Source organism: Oxyura jamaicensis, chromosome 2, assembly GCF_011077185.1.
Source record: "Oxyura jamaicensis isolate SHBP4307 breed ruddy duck chromosome 2, BPBGC_Ojam_1.0, whole genome shotgun sequence".
Lineage (NCBI taxonomy): Eukaryota > Metazoa > Chordata > Aves > Anseriformes > Anatidae > Oxyura > Oxyura jamaicensis.
Window position 1 is genome coordinate 48,087,266 of NC_048894.1, and position 18,788 is coordinate 48,106,053.

General features: G+C 34.1%; 1 protein-coding gene across 2 annotated transcripts in view; it reads right to left on the reverse strand.

The window, feature by feature from the left end:
- The window catches only part of ATP9B (ATPase phospholipid transporting 9B (putative)), a 175,543-nt gene that overhangs the window by 31,093 nt on the left and 125,662 nt on the right, over positions 1-18,788 (reverse strand). For both annotated transcript variants that reach the window (XM_035316839.1, XM_035316838.1), the window contains exons 14-15: positions 11,966-12,108; positions 3,021-3,133 (exon numbers count right to left, since the gene is read on the reverse strand). In XM_035316839.1, the coding sequence (XP_035172730.1) occupies positions 3,021-3,133; positions 11,966-12,108 (256 nt within the window). The remainder of the gene's footprint in view (positions 1-3,020; positions 3,134-11,965; positions 12,109-18,788) is intronic.

An 18,788-nucleotide genomic window follows, 5' to 3' on the forward strand; every position in this document is an offset into this window, starting at 1 on the left:
CTGACCAGGTTCTGCAGAAAACCCCGTTTCCTTAATTCATAATCTACCTTTTCCAGTGATCCATCACACAATAATCCTTTTATGTACTTTACCTCCTATGCATTATTTCAGAAAAGTACTGAAGCCAGCAACAAACTGGATCACTTTAGAAACATCAGAACAGAACTGCAAGGGTGTTTTTTCTTTTGTTTCCTTTTCTCCTTTATTCTGTCATCTGTGTACATCCAGAGGCTGGAAACTTATATTCCACAATTTAATATTGAAAAAAAAAATTCCCTTTACATTTTGACCGAAATCTTTGGCATTTTAAACAGCACATTGGTATGGAATAAAAGAACAAATGCAAATATCATTAAGCATAAAAATTATGATAAAAATATCACTGATTAAGTTTTAAACCTAGGTGATTTCTACATTATTTGTAAACTAAGACAGTTTGAAGGGTAGTTGCTTTTGCTGCAGGTTGGAATTTGTTCTTCCTTAGCAAAATGCAATAATATCATAAATAATCCTTCAAAATAATAGTTTGACACATATTTGAGGATCATATTATACTAACACTAACACTACTTTAAGTTATCCTTCACAAATAGTCACGTACATGATTGAATTTGTCTAAGAAAATACTCTGTTTATAATTAGTTGAAAGCAACTGTTTTATTATTTGTTTGTTTTTGCAGTCAATATAGGAAATCTATCTATCTATATATCTAAATATATATGCAGTTCTACCCTGGAGTGAACAGAAGATTCTTTGGTAACTCAGAAAACCTCTTCAGAAACCATGCGTTTTTTCCTCCTGACTGTAATCTGCTGAACCGTGAACATTCTGCCCATCAAATTACAGTGTTGTCTAATAAAGGGTTTAACTTTCTGCTCATCTGGCACTGCTTTTCAGCTACTGCTTTAAACCTCGGCATTTGCATTCTGCTAACGCTGATGCCATTACAGCCGCAAATAAATTAAGCTGATTTACTCCTCCTGAATTATGTTATGTTTATTGATGCTTGTATAATTTAATTTCACACAAATTCCATTAAAGATTATGCCCTCTATCACAAAATGCTTCCAGTGGGGAAATATAATCAGGTTATAATAGATTTGTGTGTTACATTAAGATGACAATAGTCTAGTAGGTCCACTGTAATAATAAAACAGAACACAAACAAGGGATAAAATCAATGTCACACAAGAACCACTGCCTAGCTAACTGGCAGCCTCTATTATCATAGATTGAATAAAAAAAACTCACTATAGTTTTGAGATTGAAGCAACTGTTTAATAGTTGCTTGTTTTGTTAAAGAAACTCCTTCATTTTTCTGTTTTAAATAGTTGCTAGTATCACACATAATTAAAGTATTACTTAAACATTAAGCAGTATTATATAAAGCTGAAAAAAGGAAGTTCCAAAAAAGTAATTTTCATCATTTAAGAACTGCTAACATAAACTTGGGAAATCCTTTCCCACAATTCAGGGAAATAAAGCTTCCCTTGCATTTCTTCTTTTAAAGAATTCAGTGCCAAATCTGTTACAGTAATTAAAAAAATAATTAACCATGGGTACCACTTATTAAATTCTACAACAAACTACAACAGTAAAACCTTAAAGCAAGTAAGAATTCCAGAAATTATGCCATTCTTTTCAGATAGAATATTTAACCTAAATAAATGAGAGGTGTTAATGAATGTGCCTTTTCTACAAGAAGACTGGTGCCCAGTCTTCAAACTCAGTCAGTCCTAAGTGTGTCTGCTGAAGTTTGTCAGTTAATATTATCAATTGCTACAGATAGAAATTCAAGTTGCAGACTGAAAACTAATATACACTGTTTAGTCACTGCTTTCCCTTCTGCCTCTCTTCCAAAATGCTACAGAGTATTAACAAATTGGTGTCAAACTTTTTGGTTTTTGTTTTTAAAGAATCAAAAAATAAGGAAGCTACAGTTCAAAAAGATCTGTATAACTAAAAACCTGAGCTAACTGTTGATCCTACAGTCAATCCTTTTACAAGAGAAAATGAGGACACAGATAAGGGGGTCAGTCTACAAACTTAACTGGTCAGACAATGATGTTTTGTATCCACATCAACTATGGGATATAATTTATATATAAAGTCTTAATTATCACACTGTATGCAACATATGAAAACATTAATTAACATAGCACTTATTTGTTCCTATATCAATTTGTTGTTGTTGTTTGGTTCAAAGAATAGAAATAAAAATAATAATAAAAAACTTCCTAATCCCAGAATGGAATCAGGTCCTTAGAAAGGCCTGCAGAAGGAATCCTGATACTTTACATATATGGGAAATGCAAATAGTGTTTGCAGAACTTGATCCTCCTCCACTCCACAACTTAGCCACAGACAGACAAAGAGTCACAATTCTCTTCCTAGGTCAAGTATTCATATATCACAGGAAGACCAAACACTTCATTCTCAACCAGAAGAGAGTTAGAGAGTTTTCATTTTTCCCCCTGGTTTATGCCATTTGCAATCTTAAATTTCTCTAAAATGATATTGATTTGTTTTAAAATATCTTTTTATATATGTCTTCGTTTTGCCAACTTTTTTTTTTTTTTTTTAAAAAAAAAAACAACTTTTTGGTTATGCCAATTAATGTGGTTTTCAATGTCTATTGCTGATGACTGTATCTTCAAAGATTTAATTACTGTTTGTCGTGTTCTGGTCATTTGCCCGTAATTTGCAGTCTCAACAATGAGTAGTTTACTCTGAGATGATTTGGCAGAAGACAAACTGCATTGCACAGACAAGTTAACACAGATTCCTGAGAGTGGGGAATAGAAAAGTAAACTCCATAAAGTGGGTGTTATGAGAAACTTTAGAATCAGGAGAGAACAACATACTGTCTCACTTCCCCCTTTCATCCTATCAGTTAAGAGAGATCTACAAATGGAAGAATTTTCATAACATCTCAAATTTTTAGGCAGGACCAACAACAATGCTTCAGTGCTTAAAAAATATCTCTGTATTAAAGGTAAATAATTTATAAATGAGATACCTGTGAATAAGAGTTTATAATATGACTCTGAATTTCATCCATTGTGTCTGTTCCATAGGACACAGTACCTAGGTGGAGACGCTTAAATATCATCTCATTCTGTGTAAGCGTTCCTGCAATGAAGAAGCGCATTACAAAGCAGCAAAAAAAATACCATGAGAAGGCCACAACACTCCACCCCTCAGCCCCAGTCTTTCTCTTGGAAAGAAGGAATGAATCATAAGTTAGCATCAGTTTAGTTAATTAAAGTAATGTTTGTGCAGAAAGATCAGAGTTAGTCATACTGGAAGAAATCACTAGTTCCACCTTCAGCCTGATTCTGCCAATGCAACTAAACGTAAAAGCTAGAAAGACACAAAATCATTTCCCTTAGTATAAAACACAGAAAATGTAGTATATGGAAAAAACTCTCAAACATCAGTGCTACAGTTTGCACCATGTATCAGAAATGCTAAAGGAAAATAAAAAACCATTCATACAGGAATCCAGCACCTCATGTACAAAGGCAGACATGCTAGCAAGCAGGCACATTCAGTGTTAGCTAGAATAAGTGATTAACAACGAACGTCACTTCCAAATTTGACAGATTTAGTCTCCAACTGGAATAAGGCAGAATGAATGAAACCAGTGTTTTCAGAACACACTTTGCATTTGTGAGAAACTACAGGGTGTCAGTCACAGACTGACACTTTGCGTCCATCTCTGCCAACTGTTCGCATCCCTGGGTTTGGAAAAACTCTTAATAGAAAGGTAGAAGGTTCAGGCTTCCAAGATGAAGCACATCAGGCAAAAAGAGGTCACCTAGCTTCCCATGGTAAACTCACAAAATATTATCCTGATAATGGCCCTTCCTAAAAAACTATTTCTATAATTATCTCAGACAAAGGGGAATTCATTTAGTACAAAAAACTTTTACTGCAATTAACCACAAAGTCTTGGGTTATCAAAAACCATAAATGTGACAATATCCTGATGATAATAAACACAACATGATACTAAAAGTGCCATTATTGAAGCTTTTACAATAATTTTAATGCAAAGGATATTAAAATTATCTACAAATAACAACTGCAGAATAAACTATTTAATGTCTTCATCCCAGTATGCTTAAAAACACAAGCCACAGGAAGTGAGTAGGTTACTTCTCTCCATTGTGTGGAAAACAGAACTGTTTGGATAGTTAGCATCCAGCTTATGCATCTAATAGGGCTAGAACTATTAGTAATTTTGGAAGACTCAGTAAAGTTGTAAAAGTCATGTCTTCCTCAGTTATATCTGATATGTCTAACACTCCTAAATTCCAGTAATATCTATATGGTGACACTTCAATTGTTGTACCATCAAACCATTAGATGATCATTCCAAATATATTCCCCCTTCCCTCTCTACCATTAAAACTGCACTTTCCATTCACTTTTCCTTACATGTTGTTCAGGATTTTTTACCACAGTCTTACCATTTGAATTTAGAAAAATATTTAAAACAAGGTTTATATGAAATACATAATTTCTTCACAAAATGCGTAACATTGTTTAGTGGAGGACATGGTTTAGTGGAGGACTTGTTTGTGTTAGGTCACAGGTTGGACTCGGTGATCTTGGAGGTCTCTTCCAACCTAGATTATTCTGTGATTCTGTGAACATTATAAAAAATATATATGAGAAGTAGAATATTCCCAAGGCTGGGAAACAGCCCATGAAGATAAAGTTCTTGATCTCCACAATTAGAAGACAGAAACTTTTAACTACTTTTATACAAGGGATAAGAAGAGCTTGTTTTTATAGTCATCATTTAAGTCCATGATGATTTCTTGTTTTGCCTTTACAAGCTTTACTTTTATTCAAATATTGTTTGTTAAATTTGTTTACATTTATGACTGTAATTGTGGGCTAAGAGAAAAAAAAATCTACAGTTTGCAGATGAGAAACAGGGAAGTTTCCACTTGCAATCATGAGAAATTAAAATCTCCATTTAAAAAGAAAAGAAAACAAACAAACAAAAATCCAACACAACAAAAACAGAAAAACAAAGTACTTTTTTCGATGTTGTTTATTGCAAGAAATTTCCAAATAAATCTGCATAACATTTGTTACTTTCCAGGCATGCGAACATCTTCTCACTGCCCATAACTTTGCCAATTTTTGAATTAAAATAAATGCTCCCTAGGAGTTGGGGAACAAAATGCCACTCAAAATTTGAGACAGCAGGCAACTGTCAAATCTGTTTCCCACTAGTTCTGTAATTGCTGCTTGGGAAAACAGAGAAAAAAAAAATTGGCTCTACGATTATTATATGGAAAGATTATTTCCTCTGACATTACTAAATCCGTCCAACTCCAAATCATGTGTAGTGAGGGAAAGGTAGATGGAAAATTTGTGTCATTCCTTCCTGCCTCCCATCTCAGCAAGAAGAGAAGAAAAGCTTCAGAGTAGAAAAGTATGGATTTTCCTATCTTGCAAGAATCAGGAGCCAGGGAAGGAGGTTCACGAAAAATGAGCAAGGGAAAACGATTTATAAAGACAAGGTTAAACATTCCAGCAATCACGATTTAATACTCAGATCTTATGCATTACTTATACAGTCAACATCCTTCCATTTTATCAGCTATAGTAATAGGAAACATCTATGGCATATGAAAGCAAGCTGCAAAAATACCTGTACTAGCTATTCAAAATTCTAATAAAAAAGAATGAAAACAAAACCCCAAAGAAACAATTTTTGCTCTTTTTTTTTTTTTTTAGACTAGTGTTACACTTTCAACAATAGACACAATACATCTGAAGCACTGTTAGAGAAACATGGGTAGCTGCATTTATAAATGAATAATTACCCTAAATTTCTGTAAAAATAAATCAAAATACACATTTTCCAGTCATCTAAATGGAAGTTAAAAGTTTTCCTATATGTGAAAATTAAGAATTTACTTCTACATTCTTTTAATGAATGGAACACCAGAAAGGATGAAAACATCACCAATAACTTGGTCCAAATATTTCCTAATGCCAATCAATCATGTTACAACTTAAGAAGCAGTTCTTAAATTGTAGTCTTCTAGAAGAAAACTAATACACCTTGACAAAACAATTAATCTTTTACTTTGTTCACGAAAATGCAAGCCTTTCAAACGTGGAGAAAATGATTTTTTTTTTTTAATATAGCCTCATTTAGGAATGAAAAGGAACCCAAAACTGAGCCATTTTTATAGTCTGCTCAAAGTAATAAAAGTACTGAAGAACAGTATGAGAGCTTTCTATTTTTAATAATGCTTTTTAAATGCTTACATATCAGTTCCACACTTTGAGGACACTGCTAATATGAAGTTAGTGAATAAATAAAACTACTTTAGAAAAAAAAACAAACAAACAAACAGAAATTATGCTAGTCAATGTGTGATCTCCAACTAACATCACATATTCTTTGCTCTGCTATACAGTTAGTTACTACACAAGGAAAATATCCTGACAAAACGTTAGGATACAATTGCTGAAGAAAAATTTAGGATGTTCTTTAATGAATCCAAGAGTTTTTTTGTTGTTGGTGGTGGTTTTGTTGGTTTTGGTCTAAAATTGTATCATTAAACACAGAGTAAAGCAGGCAAAGACAAAATTAATTTCTAAGGAAAAAGTCCTGAAGGCATCATTCCCTGGGTGGCAACAGATGTGATTCACAACAGAGCTACAGAGTTTTTTTGGTTTTGTTGTTCTTGTTTTTGTTTTGAGAAGCAGATGCAGATCTATCTGATCCTACATTACTGTATGGTAACTGGGACTAATAGCAGCAATCTAAAAAGAAAAAAAAACAACAACAACAAAACAACAAGAAAATACATACAACAGAAGAATTAGCAACTGTATCAGAAATTGAGAAGGTGAATAACCTTTAAGAAAGTCGGAATTCTTTGACTGAGCTATTTTCTTAGATAAAAACTCAGCGCAAAATTGAACAGTTCTTTTGAAACTTTAAGGGAAATTCAGCTCAACACTCTTAATAATGAAACTGTTGGCAACAATCTGGAGGCAGATACTCTTTCTCTGAACCTTAGAACAAATACAACCTCATAAGATTACAAAAGGAAAATTTAAAAACTCATGGTAAACACATACGTCTGCTCACTCAACTGCTCCACTTATGAACAAAAGCCATAAACCTACCCACCATAAAAGCTCAAGCCAAACCCCAGGGTAACCTACAACCTGCTAGGAATAAAGGTGAAAAAGAGCTGAGATTTGCTTATCTTTGCTGGGCTGAAGGTAACAGCACTCGTATCGTTGGCATGGTTAAGAATAGCAGTAGCTATTTCCTACTGATATGAGCCTTTCAGAGCAACATTCATATTCATTGGATACACCATGGATTTTCAGTAGATGGGTGTCCAACTGAGGCCACAAAGTAAGGGTTCCTTTGACTGATCTACCTTGAATGCATATCTTGAAGCTTCCCAGAGTATCTCACGATAAAAGCCTTCTATTCTAGTGTGCTCTACTCAACAGCAACCTCAGTGGTACTAAAATCATGGAGACAGAGATCAGACAAAGTTAACTGTGTAAATATGTATGCATCAAAGTGAAGTGAGGAGAGATTACTTCACCAGTATTTATTTTTTTATTTTTAATTTCTACTATGGTAGCTTATGTTAAACAGAAAAAGACTCAATAGTCTTTAAGAATACCTTAAAAGATAATTTTTCAGAAATAATTAATGAAATTCACTATTCTAATAGTCCGTTACATTAGGCACATTTAATGAAAATGCCTACATATACCAACCTCTAACAAGACTTTCCGAGAAAATCAAGAATCACATTGCTCTATGCATCTGTTCAACTATTATATTTGTTAAGTATCTCATTTGGTCCAAACACCCTCTAAAATGTTAATTACAGAACTCAAATACTAGCGTATGCATTAGTAAATAACTATGCTTGGAAAACTGTATGCATTTGTTATAGCTGAATACGCTGGAAGTTGTCGTGAATGGCAGAAGGCTTGCCATCCCACATCCCAAGCAACAAAAATATTCAAAAAATATTGCCAAATACCTTTATTTTTCTTTTGAGATTAAAATATTTTTATACACTGAAGAGGATTAGATACCATGCCCAGCTGCCCTTGGAAACAACTGGAAATAGCTCCCCCTTGTAGCTGCCCCCCGCCCCATAACAGATGACTCCTTTCTGTCAAACTTATATGTGATTCAAGTCCAAACAACATGGCATTTTGGGTAATGGATGCTATAATTAAAATGTGAGTCCTAAAAAACCTGTTGTTTTAGTGGGTGTTTTTAGTAATGGCTTTGTTCTACATGAAGATAAAAACTCCCTAACAAAGGAATTAATGTATTGCTTTAATAGGCTGCACCCTGAGTTAAGTTTTAAAATTTATGAGTTCTCTGCAGCATTGTTCTTTAAACAATGGCATTGTCAAATGCAACCAGTGAGAAGATTAAAGTTCTCCCAGCAGATTAAGTACAAATTATCTGTCCTCCTGTTTCAGCATCATTTGTTCATTTATCACATAACGTCTAGTATTTCTGGTCAGTGTCAATATGCTCTGCATCCTTGCAGTTAACAGATGTCTTCTCTTGTCGAATGAATTACTTTATGTTTCACGCACTGGTGGCCGCAGATGTGTCACTATAGCAACATCATTAATTTCAGATCTTACCGGAAACATGCACTCCAATCAAACCTAATTATACCACATTGCTTTCTTGTCCCACAATAAGGAAACTATAATGCAATTATTGGGATACTTCATTTTCTATTCTACTGTGGCAAATGAGAGAGCCACTGTGATGGACGCTTCTTGTCAAAAAGCTTATTGATGAAGCACAAACCCAATTTACAATCATACAAAGAACTACCTTGCAATTATGTTAGTAAGGCAATGCTCCTTAGACTCAACAGCTAATTCTCAATCATTTCCAGCGAAGCTTGGACCAGAGTATAAGATTTTTGCAGACTGTTCTCTGTATTTTTATTTTCAATATTGAGAAAAGATTTGCTTGTTTACACTTAAGAAGATAAGCCTTTTAGTCCCACTTTTTAATAGCACCTACTCGGAGAGACAACTACAAAACTGTCTCTCTCCTCTGAACAGCCAAGCCTTAAGTGGGCTTAAGAAGAACAGAATCAACTTGTTTGTAAGATTATAGCTGGAAATTCAAGCATGAAAGTACTGAAACCAGCTCTCATGAACAGTGTATAATCATGCAATAGCAATCTTGGATTAACTGTACAGAACCTGTTCATTACCTAAAAAGATGCTTTACATTTATGATAAAATGCAGAATAAGACCAAATATATTTATCAAGGAAGGAAACTGGAAGCAGCTACTGATACACTCAGGTATATCATGTATTGCACATTGGCTGCAAGTTTGCCTAAATGTAAGAAGTTTAAAAATTACAGGACATTTAAGACTAAGACAATTGAGCAGTGCTTCGTACGATGGTCTGAAGAAAAGCACGGTCTGGAAGGCCATGGCCAGTTTTCTGAAGCTTGTCAACTCTGCTGGACTCCAGGCTTATTTCCAGATACCTCAGCTTTCCTCTAACACTTGAGTAAAAGCACATAGGCTGCCTGTTAGTGCAAAACATTTGGTAACTACTGCCCTAGAACACTGTTTTTACATTCATTTTTATATCATTAACTTACAGATTCAGACCTCCATCCAGAACTCAATAGACTTCAATGCTCTGAAAAGCCTTTGAGGCTGAATGCTAGCAATCTTCCAGACTGTATGTAAACACATTTGCTGCTAAAGCCTTTTTACACTTGTCTATTTAGCCCCATTCAAGTATGCACTCTGAAAGGCCAGAACACAAGTGCTTCTTAAAATTAAACAGAACTACTGTGATTGCAAGTGGCATGATGCGGCTTGGAAAAAAAAAAAAAAAAAAAAAAAAAAACAATTAGAAGAAAACAAGGTTGTTTCTCTTATGTATACAAGTCTATGAAGTGTTTCCTTTCAAAATTTTATAAATTTTATAAATATAACTATTTTCACTTTAAAAAACCCAGTCCCACTAAATTTAATGTTATTAGATTTTTTTTTTTTTTTAATAAAGTTATTTTTAACTACTGTTGTTTAGGTTAACTTTATCAGTTGTTTTTCTATAAGTAGAATTGTAGCTTATTATTTTTTATTTTTACTTTTTAAACTGGGTAGTAGGTACATAGTTTGAGGAAAAGAACACAGCACAGTGATTCTTTACGATATAAACTGGTCACCAGACAGGGTCAGAATATATTTCCTGCATTGTATAATATAATTTCAGGATTGTAAAGTTGACTGAATAAACTACTGGCATTTTACTGTTAACTTCTTAAACTTTTCAGTGCAGTCTGTAACTGTAAGCAGACTGCTAAAATGAGCCAAATTTCTAGTTTGGTACGGTAACTGGAGTATTTATCAGAAAAGTTTTAGTATACATTGTCTTTGCTTACAAAGTAGTCCTTTGGGCAAATGAACTCTACTGCACGGTTTTGAAAATTTATTATTTTTGAACATACTTTCCTTTTTCCAAACATATGCTGCAAATTGCATATTTTAAGCTTATGATGAGACAGCACTCCTGAAGTTACATAAATTATCATGATGAAAGGTGCAATTAAAATCAATAAGCAGTTTCAAACAGAATGCAAATAATTAGGTAACTGAAATAAAACTTGTTAAAATAATTGTTCATTTGCTTTGAAAAATTACCACACTATAATTAGGAATACTTTTCTATATGCTAAGAAAGATGGCAGTTGTCTTTTTGTTTTACGAAACAGAAGAACAGCATTCAGCAGCATATAAGTCTACATATGTACCTATAGAATAAGAAGAAACACATTTTCAAAATATGACAATATATGAAATACATGTTTCATTTCAAAATATTACTGGAAGTGTTCAGCACAGGAGGGAATGTGGACCTATTTCAAGCAAAAAGCTGTGAACTGGGTATTAAGCTTTCTGAACAGCATAACAGAGTGGAAACCACCTCCAAACCATCTCACCATTTTGAAGATTTTACTTAAAACCACTAAAACATTTCTTCAGCTGTTTGAAAAACAGCTTTCTCATTTCAGAACTTAGTCTAACTCAGCTTCTTAAAAAAACAGAATGTCTGCCAGAACTGATTTATTGAATCTCAGAAAGAACCAAGAAAGGAGAAAAAACACCGCATTTGCTAAAGAACTTGTAATTTATTATGATGTTTTCTGAAATAAATTCTAAGAATCCCTCAATACTTCTAAGACTTAAGAGCATGGTAAGACTGTCACAAGCTTCAGACATAATGGTAGACAGCAGAATAGAGCAAGCTATCACTTCTTCACACAGTTACTTGTCTTCTGATCCTAGCAGGGACCAGGTTTTCCAATATACCACGTCAGGTACAATAATATATTACAGTTAAGAAGATGAAATCATACGGCAGCTCTAGAACTGGTCTTTATAAAATAAACAGCATCTAATTTCATGGGAATAACAGATATCATTTTAAGATGTGATCTTATGACTTGTTTACAAGATGACTTTCTCCCTTGAAGGCTGTTCTTAACTGTTACAATTATACAATATTGCAGTAGAAATAAGGTGCAGAAGAATAGGGTGCATCTTAAGCGCTAATGCAGAGTTTTTTTAAGAGTAAGAGATGTGTGGTACTCTTACTAATGCCATGAAATGTCCCGTTACTGCATCAGGAGTGTTCCCACCAGATTAAACCAGATTACTACCAAATACTAACTTTCATGTATAAGTACTAGCCTAGCTAATCCCATTGGCAGTACTACAACAAATCTCTCAAGCACATGCTTAATTTTTTATTGAAAAAATAAAATGAAAAAAATAATTATCAGTAGTATAAATCTGTTTTAACGTTAACATATTAAAATATAGAACAAAGTTTACAAACTTTATAAGTCATTACATTATGGAATTGTAACCTGATATACCTGTTTTATCCGTTAGTAAATAAACTAATCGTCCCAACTCTTCTGGTATGGTGCTAGTTCGAACAACTGTTCCAGGAATATTGTCATCTTTCATAATCATCCACCCATAGGCTGCCTTACCCATGTCCAAGTTCACACGTAAACTGCAAAGGAAATGTATACCATAATCAGTGTGAATATTAGGCAGTGAAAGTTATAACCATAGAAGCAAAACTCAAAGCTGTTTTTAGGATACCAGAAAAAAAATAATCGTAAAACTACATACAACAAGCATTTTGGAACATTTTTGTTAAGTGTTTGTAGAGTACATAACACATTAGAAACCCAGGCTCTATCCCAGACATTTAGGAACTACTACAATACAAATGAATGCAATACCATATCTCCTACATGAGACAGACTGCAACTCTTTTGGAGATTCTTAATATACTTGTATTGCTACACTTACACACATTGACAGTATTACACACTTTATCAACGAGTTCAGATTCAAGTCACAGTTTCAATCTGTTAAAAAAGCAAGACCAAACAAATCTATTTTTTCTTTATGATGTGAAAATAAAGATATCATTGTAAGGAGTATTGACAATTCTTCAGGTCTCCATTTGTAAATAACTATTTTTCCTTTAGGAAAGTACAAATACATATGTCATTTTCTTTTTCTCACCGTAGCTAATCAACAATGTCAACTTCCTTGCCAAAATATAGTTACAGAAATCAAGTGAAAAGTAAGAATAGTGCCCAAACAGTGAAATTCTATGATAGCATGTAGGCCAGAGCTGCTACTGCCAGCAGTAAAAAGTAGCCTTTGGGTAGGCTCTATACTAGAAATTTTTATTTGCAGCAAGTTTTACTATTTACAGAAGTACAGGATCACAATAAATTTATTTTTTTCCAATTCACCCTGTGTCTGCATATTTTCTGTTAATACTTCCATGTCCATTGCACACAAGAATTAATTGCTCTTATTCCTTGTATTCCTAAGTCATAATAAAAAAGAAGTCTTCACTGATGCTGGTCAGAGATAACTTAAATCACATTGCTTCTGCCCAAAATTGAATGTTCTAGCTCAAAACTAGTTCTAACACTTACTTCCCTTTAGCTATTCACCATACTCCTGGTTACCATGTGAGAGGAATAGTGACTGAGGAATAGGCACATGTTCATTTCTGTTGACTCTGCTCTACCAGAAATACAGAAAAGACAGCTAGGATGGTAGTAATGTAAATGATTTGTAGCTAATTTGCTCTGGCCAGAGTCCCAGATTTAATAACAGGTTTAAAATAACATGACTTAAAACTGTCCAAGGGTATACTGAGGTTAAAATACTTTTTATTTATTTATTTTTCTTAGCAGTCCTAAAGTACTGCTTTACAGTATAAACAAAACCGCAGCCACAATTTTTGTCTGTCCTCCTGCAATGACAGTGACAAAGTGATTGTAAATTACCTGAGGTAATAGTGGTGGTAACATCTCCTCCCATATGTAATGGGTAACAAAAGGAATGACAAAAGATATACTCCTCGTAAGGATGAGAATCTGCTACTTGGTCAAGTACAAAGTGTACTTTCAAGAAGGGAAACGAGAACAGTAAGAATGGCTAGACATTTGCTATAACTTATTTTAATTGAAAGATCAAAGCTGCTCATCATCCCATGTCAAAGATGTATTTGGACCATAATTTTATTATTTTTATTTTTGCCTGGGCTACCAAGATATGTATTCTTGGGCTACCAAGATATGTATGAGTTGCAACCTCAGGCACAACGCGCACAAAGAAATCCAGATGGCTGCTCATACCAGGGGAGAAGTACAAGTCATCCAGATATGGAAAACTGTACTAAGGAAAGACCCAATCAGAGAGATCTCTCAAAGCTTAAGTGCTGTTCATATATTCACTTGCATCTTTTGATGTTTTGAATGTGCTCTATATTAATTTAATTACAATCTGTCAAACTTAATTGAAAGATAAGGAGAAAAAAAAAAAGACAGACACCTCTTGATAAGCAGTGAGGAAAAATCTATAATTCAAACCCTGGAAGTATTTTAGGAATTACCCTAGCTTTCCAGCATGTACTCCTAAGTGGAACAGAGTATATACCCTCTACATTGCAAAGGCCTAACAGAAAGCTGGCACCACTGGCCTCCAGAGAAATAACGTCTCCAAAGTGACTAGTACAGCCCAAGGTAGCTATCTAGCACAAGAAACAAGAATAAAAGGAACACAAAAATTAGGAATACAGATGCATTTTTAGTATTGATTCTAAAATTTGTATGCTGTATCTTGCTCTGACTTCCTTCATTTGGTGTCTGTTGTCTTAGTACAACTTTTTCTCTTTGAAATCATTGTAGCTATCACCTAGCACATCATGGACACTAGTGAAACACGGAAAAAATAATGGAAGCCTATTAACACTGAGTTTGCTTTCAGAACTGGAAATCTCTCCAACAGAGCTTCACAAGAATGGATAGAAATACTTGACTGAAATGTCCAATTACTATTATACATTAAAACAAGGAGAAACCAATCTCATTCAATACCAAGCTATTATCCGTGCTTGGCAATATTAGCTATCATTTCTCATAAGCCCTTTATGGACCTTAAAGAACCTCATTATACGAACAAAAATATTTTAAATCCATCAATTACTTTTCAATTTCATCCAATTTTAAAAGATTCCAGACATATCAGTTAAGGAAAATTCACAAAATAGCATCATATGTAGCACAAGTAATAAAGATCACACTGACACAAATTTTTCATTAGTAACACTGATTTTTACAAAGATAAATAACATGTAATCTCTAGACAGTAAGTTAATAAAGGTGCTTGGAGGTTATTGCATAGAACAGGTATATTTAGTGAACATAGTGTGAACTTTCTTGTCTCTCATCCTTGGCACTAGTTACCCTAGCAGGCAAACCTAAGGCAACTTTCATCCAACTCAGGGATTTATTCTGCTATAAGCCAGGACAACATTCCTCTGTAATTCAGCCTGAGAACAAATCAATAAACACAACATTTCAGAATCCACACTGCTTTTTACTACAAGCTAAAAGCAAACATCTTTGCTTTTATTCCCTCAAAAACATCAGTACTGGTTTAGGTCAAATAAATTCATATTTACAGGACTTCTAAATTTCATTTTTCCCTAAATGGTAACTACATTAGGTCCTCTTGTGCAAATTTCTGATTTTGCTTTTTAGTCAAAATAGTCAAATTTGCCAATAAGCAAAGGCCATTGAGCAAGTTTCAGGAAAATATATTTAGAAACTCCAGAAACATTCTGTTTTTCATGATTCAGTGAAAAGCAATCAAGATCTAATGAAGTTACTTAGCAAAGAATTTTGTGAACAAATTGATACCATGCCTAATAAAACTCATGGAAGAATTTGAATCAGAAATATATTATAGTTTTATTTGAACTCTGGCAGGTAAGTAAGACTTTCCTCAGCAGTTCTGTATATAAGTATAAGCTTTGTAGTAAAAGAGAAAGCCCCGCTGAGACTCTATATACTTATAGTGTTAACCAATTTTTAAAATAAAGCAATTAAGATGTAGTCGTTATTCCCAGTACTTCTTTCTAAGTGAAATACTAAAGATAATATTTGGGTTGCACCAGTGACCAAACCAATACCGAATTCCCCATACTTCTAACCTTCCCATGGCCCTACCTGCTTGAAACAGCTATAAACCATACAGACATACACGTTATTTACAAGTTAAAAAGATATAGAGTCATTTTTAAATAGAAAACATTGGTTGAGAACCAAACAAATCTGTTTTAACTTTAACATTCCTGGGAAGCTAAATCTTCACTGAAAATTATTTTTGGAGTCTGAAAATTTCTATTGCTTCTATTTGCACTAAACAAATAAAACAAACAGAAGTTACTGCTTTTAAATGTAATACTCATCAAAATTTAAATAAAACCCAACCGATAGCTCAATTTTTTAATTCCTTCAAATGACACCCCCCCCTTTTATTTGGAGAAAAAAAATGATTTTTTTTTTTCTTTTAGTTTTCTCTGCTGATACTTTCAAGAAGAGTCAGATCTGTGTTCTTGCTTGCTTCATAAATGGTCTCACTAGGACTCTTGGCCTACTTTTATTTTCTTTCTAAATTTCGTCTATTATGTTAACATATGAAAGAAGATCAAAGAATGTACGCAGCACTTTACATAAAACCCAGACAACGTATGTAATTTTGAAAAAGGACTCAATTCCACACATTTATTCTTAAATGCTAATAAGCAAAGGCCTTTCCCACACATTTATTCTTAAATGTGTGGGAAAAAATGTTCAACAACTCCATATTACTACAGTGACTGCTGCACATAACATTTTTAAAGGGCAGCATGCAACACACATACAGGTAATTAGATATTGTAACACAGGTAGAACTTTAAGTCTCAGGAAGGTATCTGGAAAATGATTTAAGAAAATTATCTATAAAAATTCTTAAATGCTGAAAATACAGCAAGAGTATACAATACAAACAGAACTCATGTCAAACTTGAGCAGCTTGGCACAAGAGCTATGACATAAGGAACTTATAACAACTAACTTCCCATTAAAAATGTTTTTCACATTCATCAGATCAGAGGCCTTCTATGATTAAGCCTCACCATGACAACAATATCGTCATTAATATGTCAATAATAATTTTAAAAAGTGAATATTTTTAGTGTATTTCGGACAAATGTGTCATTACTTACTGTAATATTATGAGGTTAAAAAACATAAAGAAACTTAGAGCAGATAGGGCATGTTGCAATGTTATAAAGGAAAAAGATCTACTATAATAGATCTGTTAAAAAGTATTTATTTAAAAAAAAAAACAAAACGGTGTGTTTTCTATATGCAGCATGAATATCAACCATTCTAAGAAATGCACAACACATGAGTTAGCTTAGACATCAGTACAGCACCACACTGAACGGGGTAAGTCTTGCTCTTAATATAAGAGACAAAAACCATAGCTCCTGTTGCATAAAGAACTCAAAATCAGTTTGTAAAATACCCGTTTCATACAATGTTTTTCAGTCTCTTAAACAGATGGCATTATATATCATGATGAGTTACAAAAGCTTACACACGTTTATAAGGATTACTTAAACTACTTTACGAGTAGCTCTTTAGCGCTTCCACAGCAGAAATTTTGCATCATAGGTAATACGATGCATGCTATGTCTATATATGTGAGACCACATATACAGATACTCTCACATCTATACGTTACACACGTTAGAGGCTCAAACACGGACAGTACAAACAACAGTAAGATTAAAAGCAGAATAGCCTATTGCTGCTTTTAAACATCACAATCCTGCACAGCTTTGAGTATTCTGCACTCTTGGAATACAGAGCAATACACTGAATAAAACTGCCTTTTTCACGTTTGCGTGAGACAGGGTTTGGTTTAGCTATTAATGAATTCCGATACAAAACCTCCTAGCAGTATTTTCCCCACACCTCACTAAAACCAGACTAACAACTTGAAGGATTTTCTTTAAACGTTCCTCTTGCAGACCTGGAAAAAAAGCACCTGCAAGCTGTCTTTACTCAAGTGCAGGGGAGTTCCATCCAGATGTTTGGGACAAATTATTTTTGCAGAATGACTAAGTGCCCAGGAACCTTAGGGTGTTTAAATGAAAGGACAAAAGACATTCTGTATACACCAAAACTTTCCTAAAAAGATAGCTGATTAGAACCCTGCCAATCCAACTTTTAGCTGCTGTTAAATATACGGCCTATACAATACACATTTTTACCACATTGTTTCCACCACAGCTTTCATTAGATTTCCAGTCAATACCTTGTCACCTTACAAATCCTCTACAGTTCTTAAAAGCTAAGCAGAAGCACATAGAGCTACTGGACTCACATGCCTGTGTGCAAGGCAGTAATTTCACTGAACACTGCTTGCTAAGCCAAAATTATCTTGGAAAAAATATCTTGGCTGCATTCATGGAGTGGGTGGAGAGGACTTCCATGGGTCACTTTTTCTTTTAAGGCACTGTAGAAGTTATTCACTGCACAATGAATAAGTAACATCCCATCACATGGTGGTGGGGATCACGTTTGGTGGTGGAGCTTGTCCAGCCTTTCCTTTCACGTTGGCTGCTAATTCTGAATTTATCATGTTAACTCAAGTGAGCTGATGAAGGAGAGATGCTGTAACTAAATACCACGGGAAAGCACAGAATTGCTTTATGACAAGACTCTCTAACAGACTGATAATCTTTTTCCGCATCATACCAACAGACAGACTGCCCCCATACGTGCACTGGGATTTTCAACTTGCTGGTTAAGAGGGGATATACCCCATTCACTGAAATCTCTTCTACTCTCTTGCACTTAAAAATACAGAAACTGTCCCTGTGGTAGTTTTGTTTGTTTGTTTGCTTTAAATTAAAACTGAAAAACCCTGATCAAATTAGTAGCTGGAAAAGTTGGAAGAACTCCTTAGTACTCGCATGATTTGTATCAGAAGTTTAAATGTGTATGGAAAATGTCTGCGTTTCTGCATAAAAAGGAAATTAAACTCTCCTGGTAAAAATGTAAGCCTGATCTTAAAAAGATGTAAAATTAAAAAGAATGCATCTACAACCATAGTGGTAAAGTTAAACACTGCAGCTAGGTAAAAGACAGCATGACTATGACAAAACTTCAAGTTCCCTAACCTGAGGGGTCTTTTCATTAGCATGGCTGGTTTTGTCCTTTGTCATTTGTCATTCAGAAAACAGCCACCCCCTCCACAAACAGCAGGATATTACTGTTTTGTAAACAAAAATGAACAACACAGGCCTCAGTAGTTCCA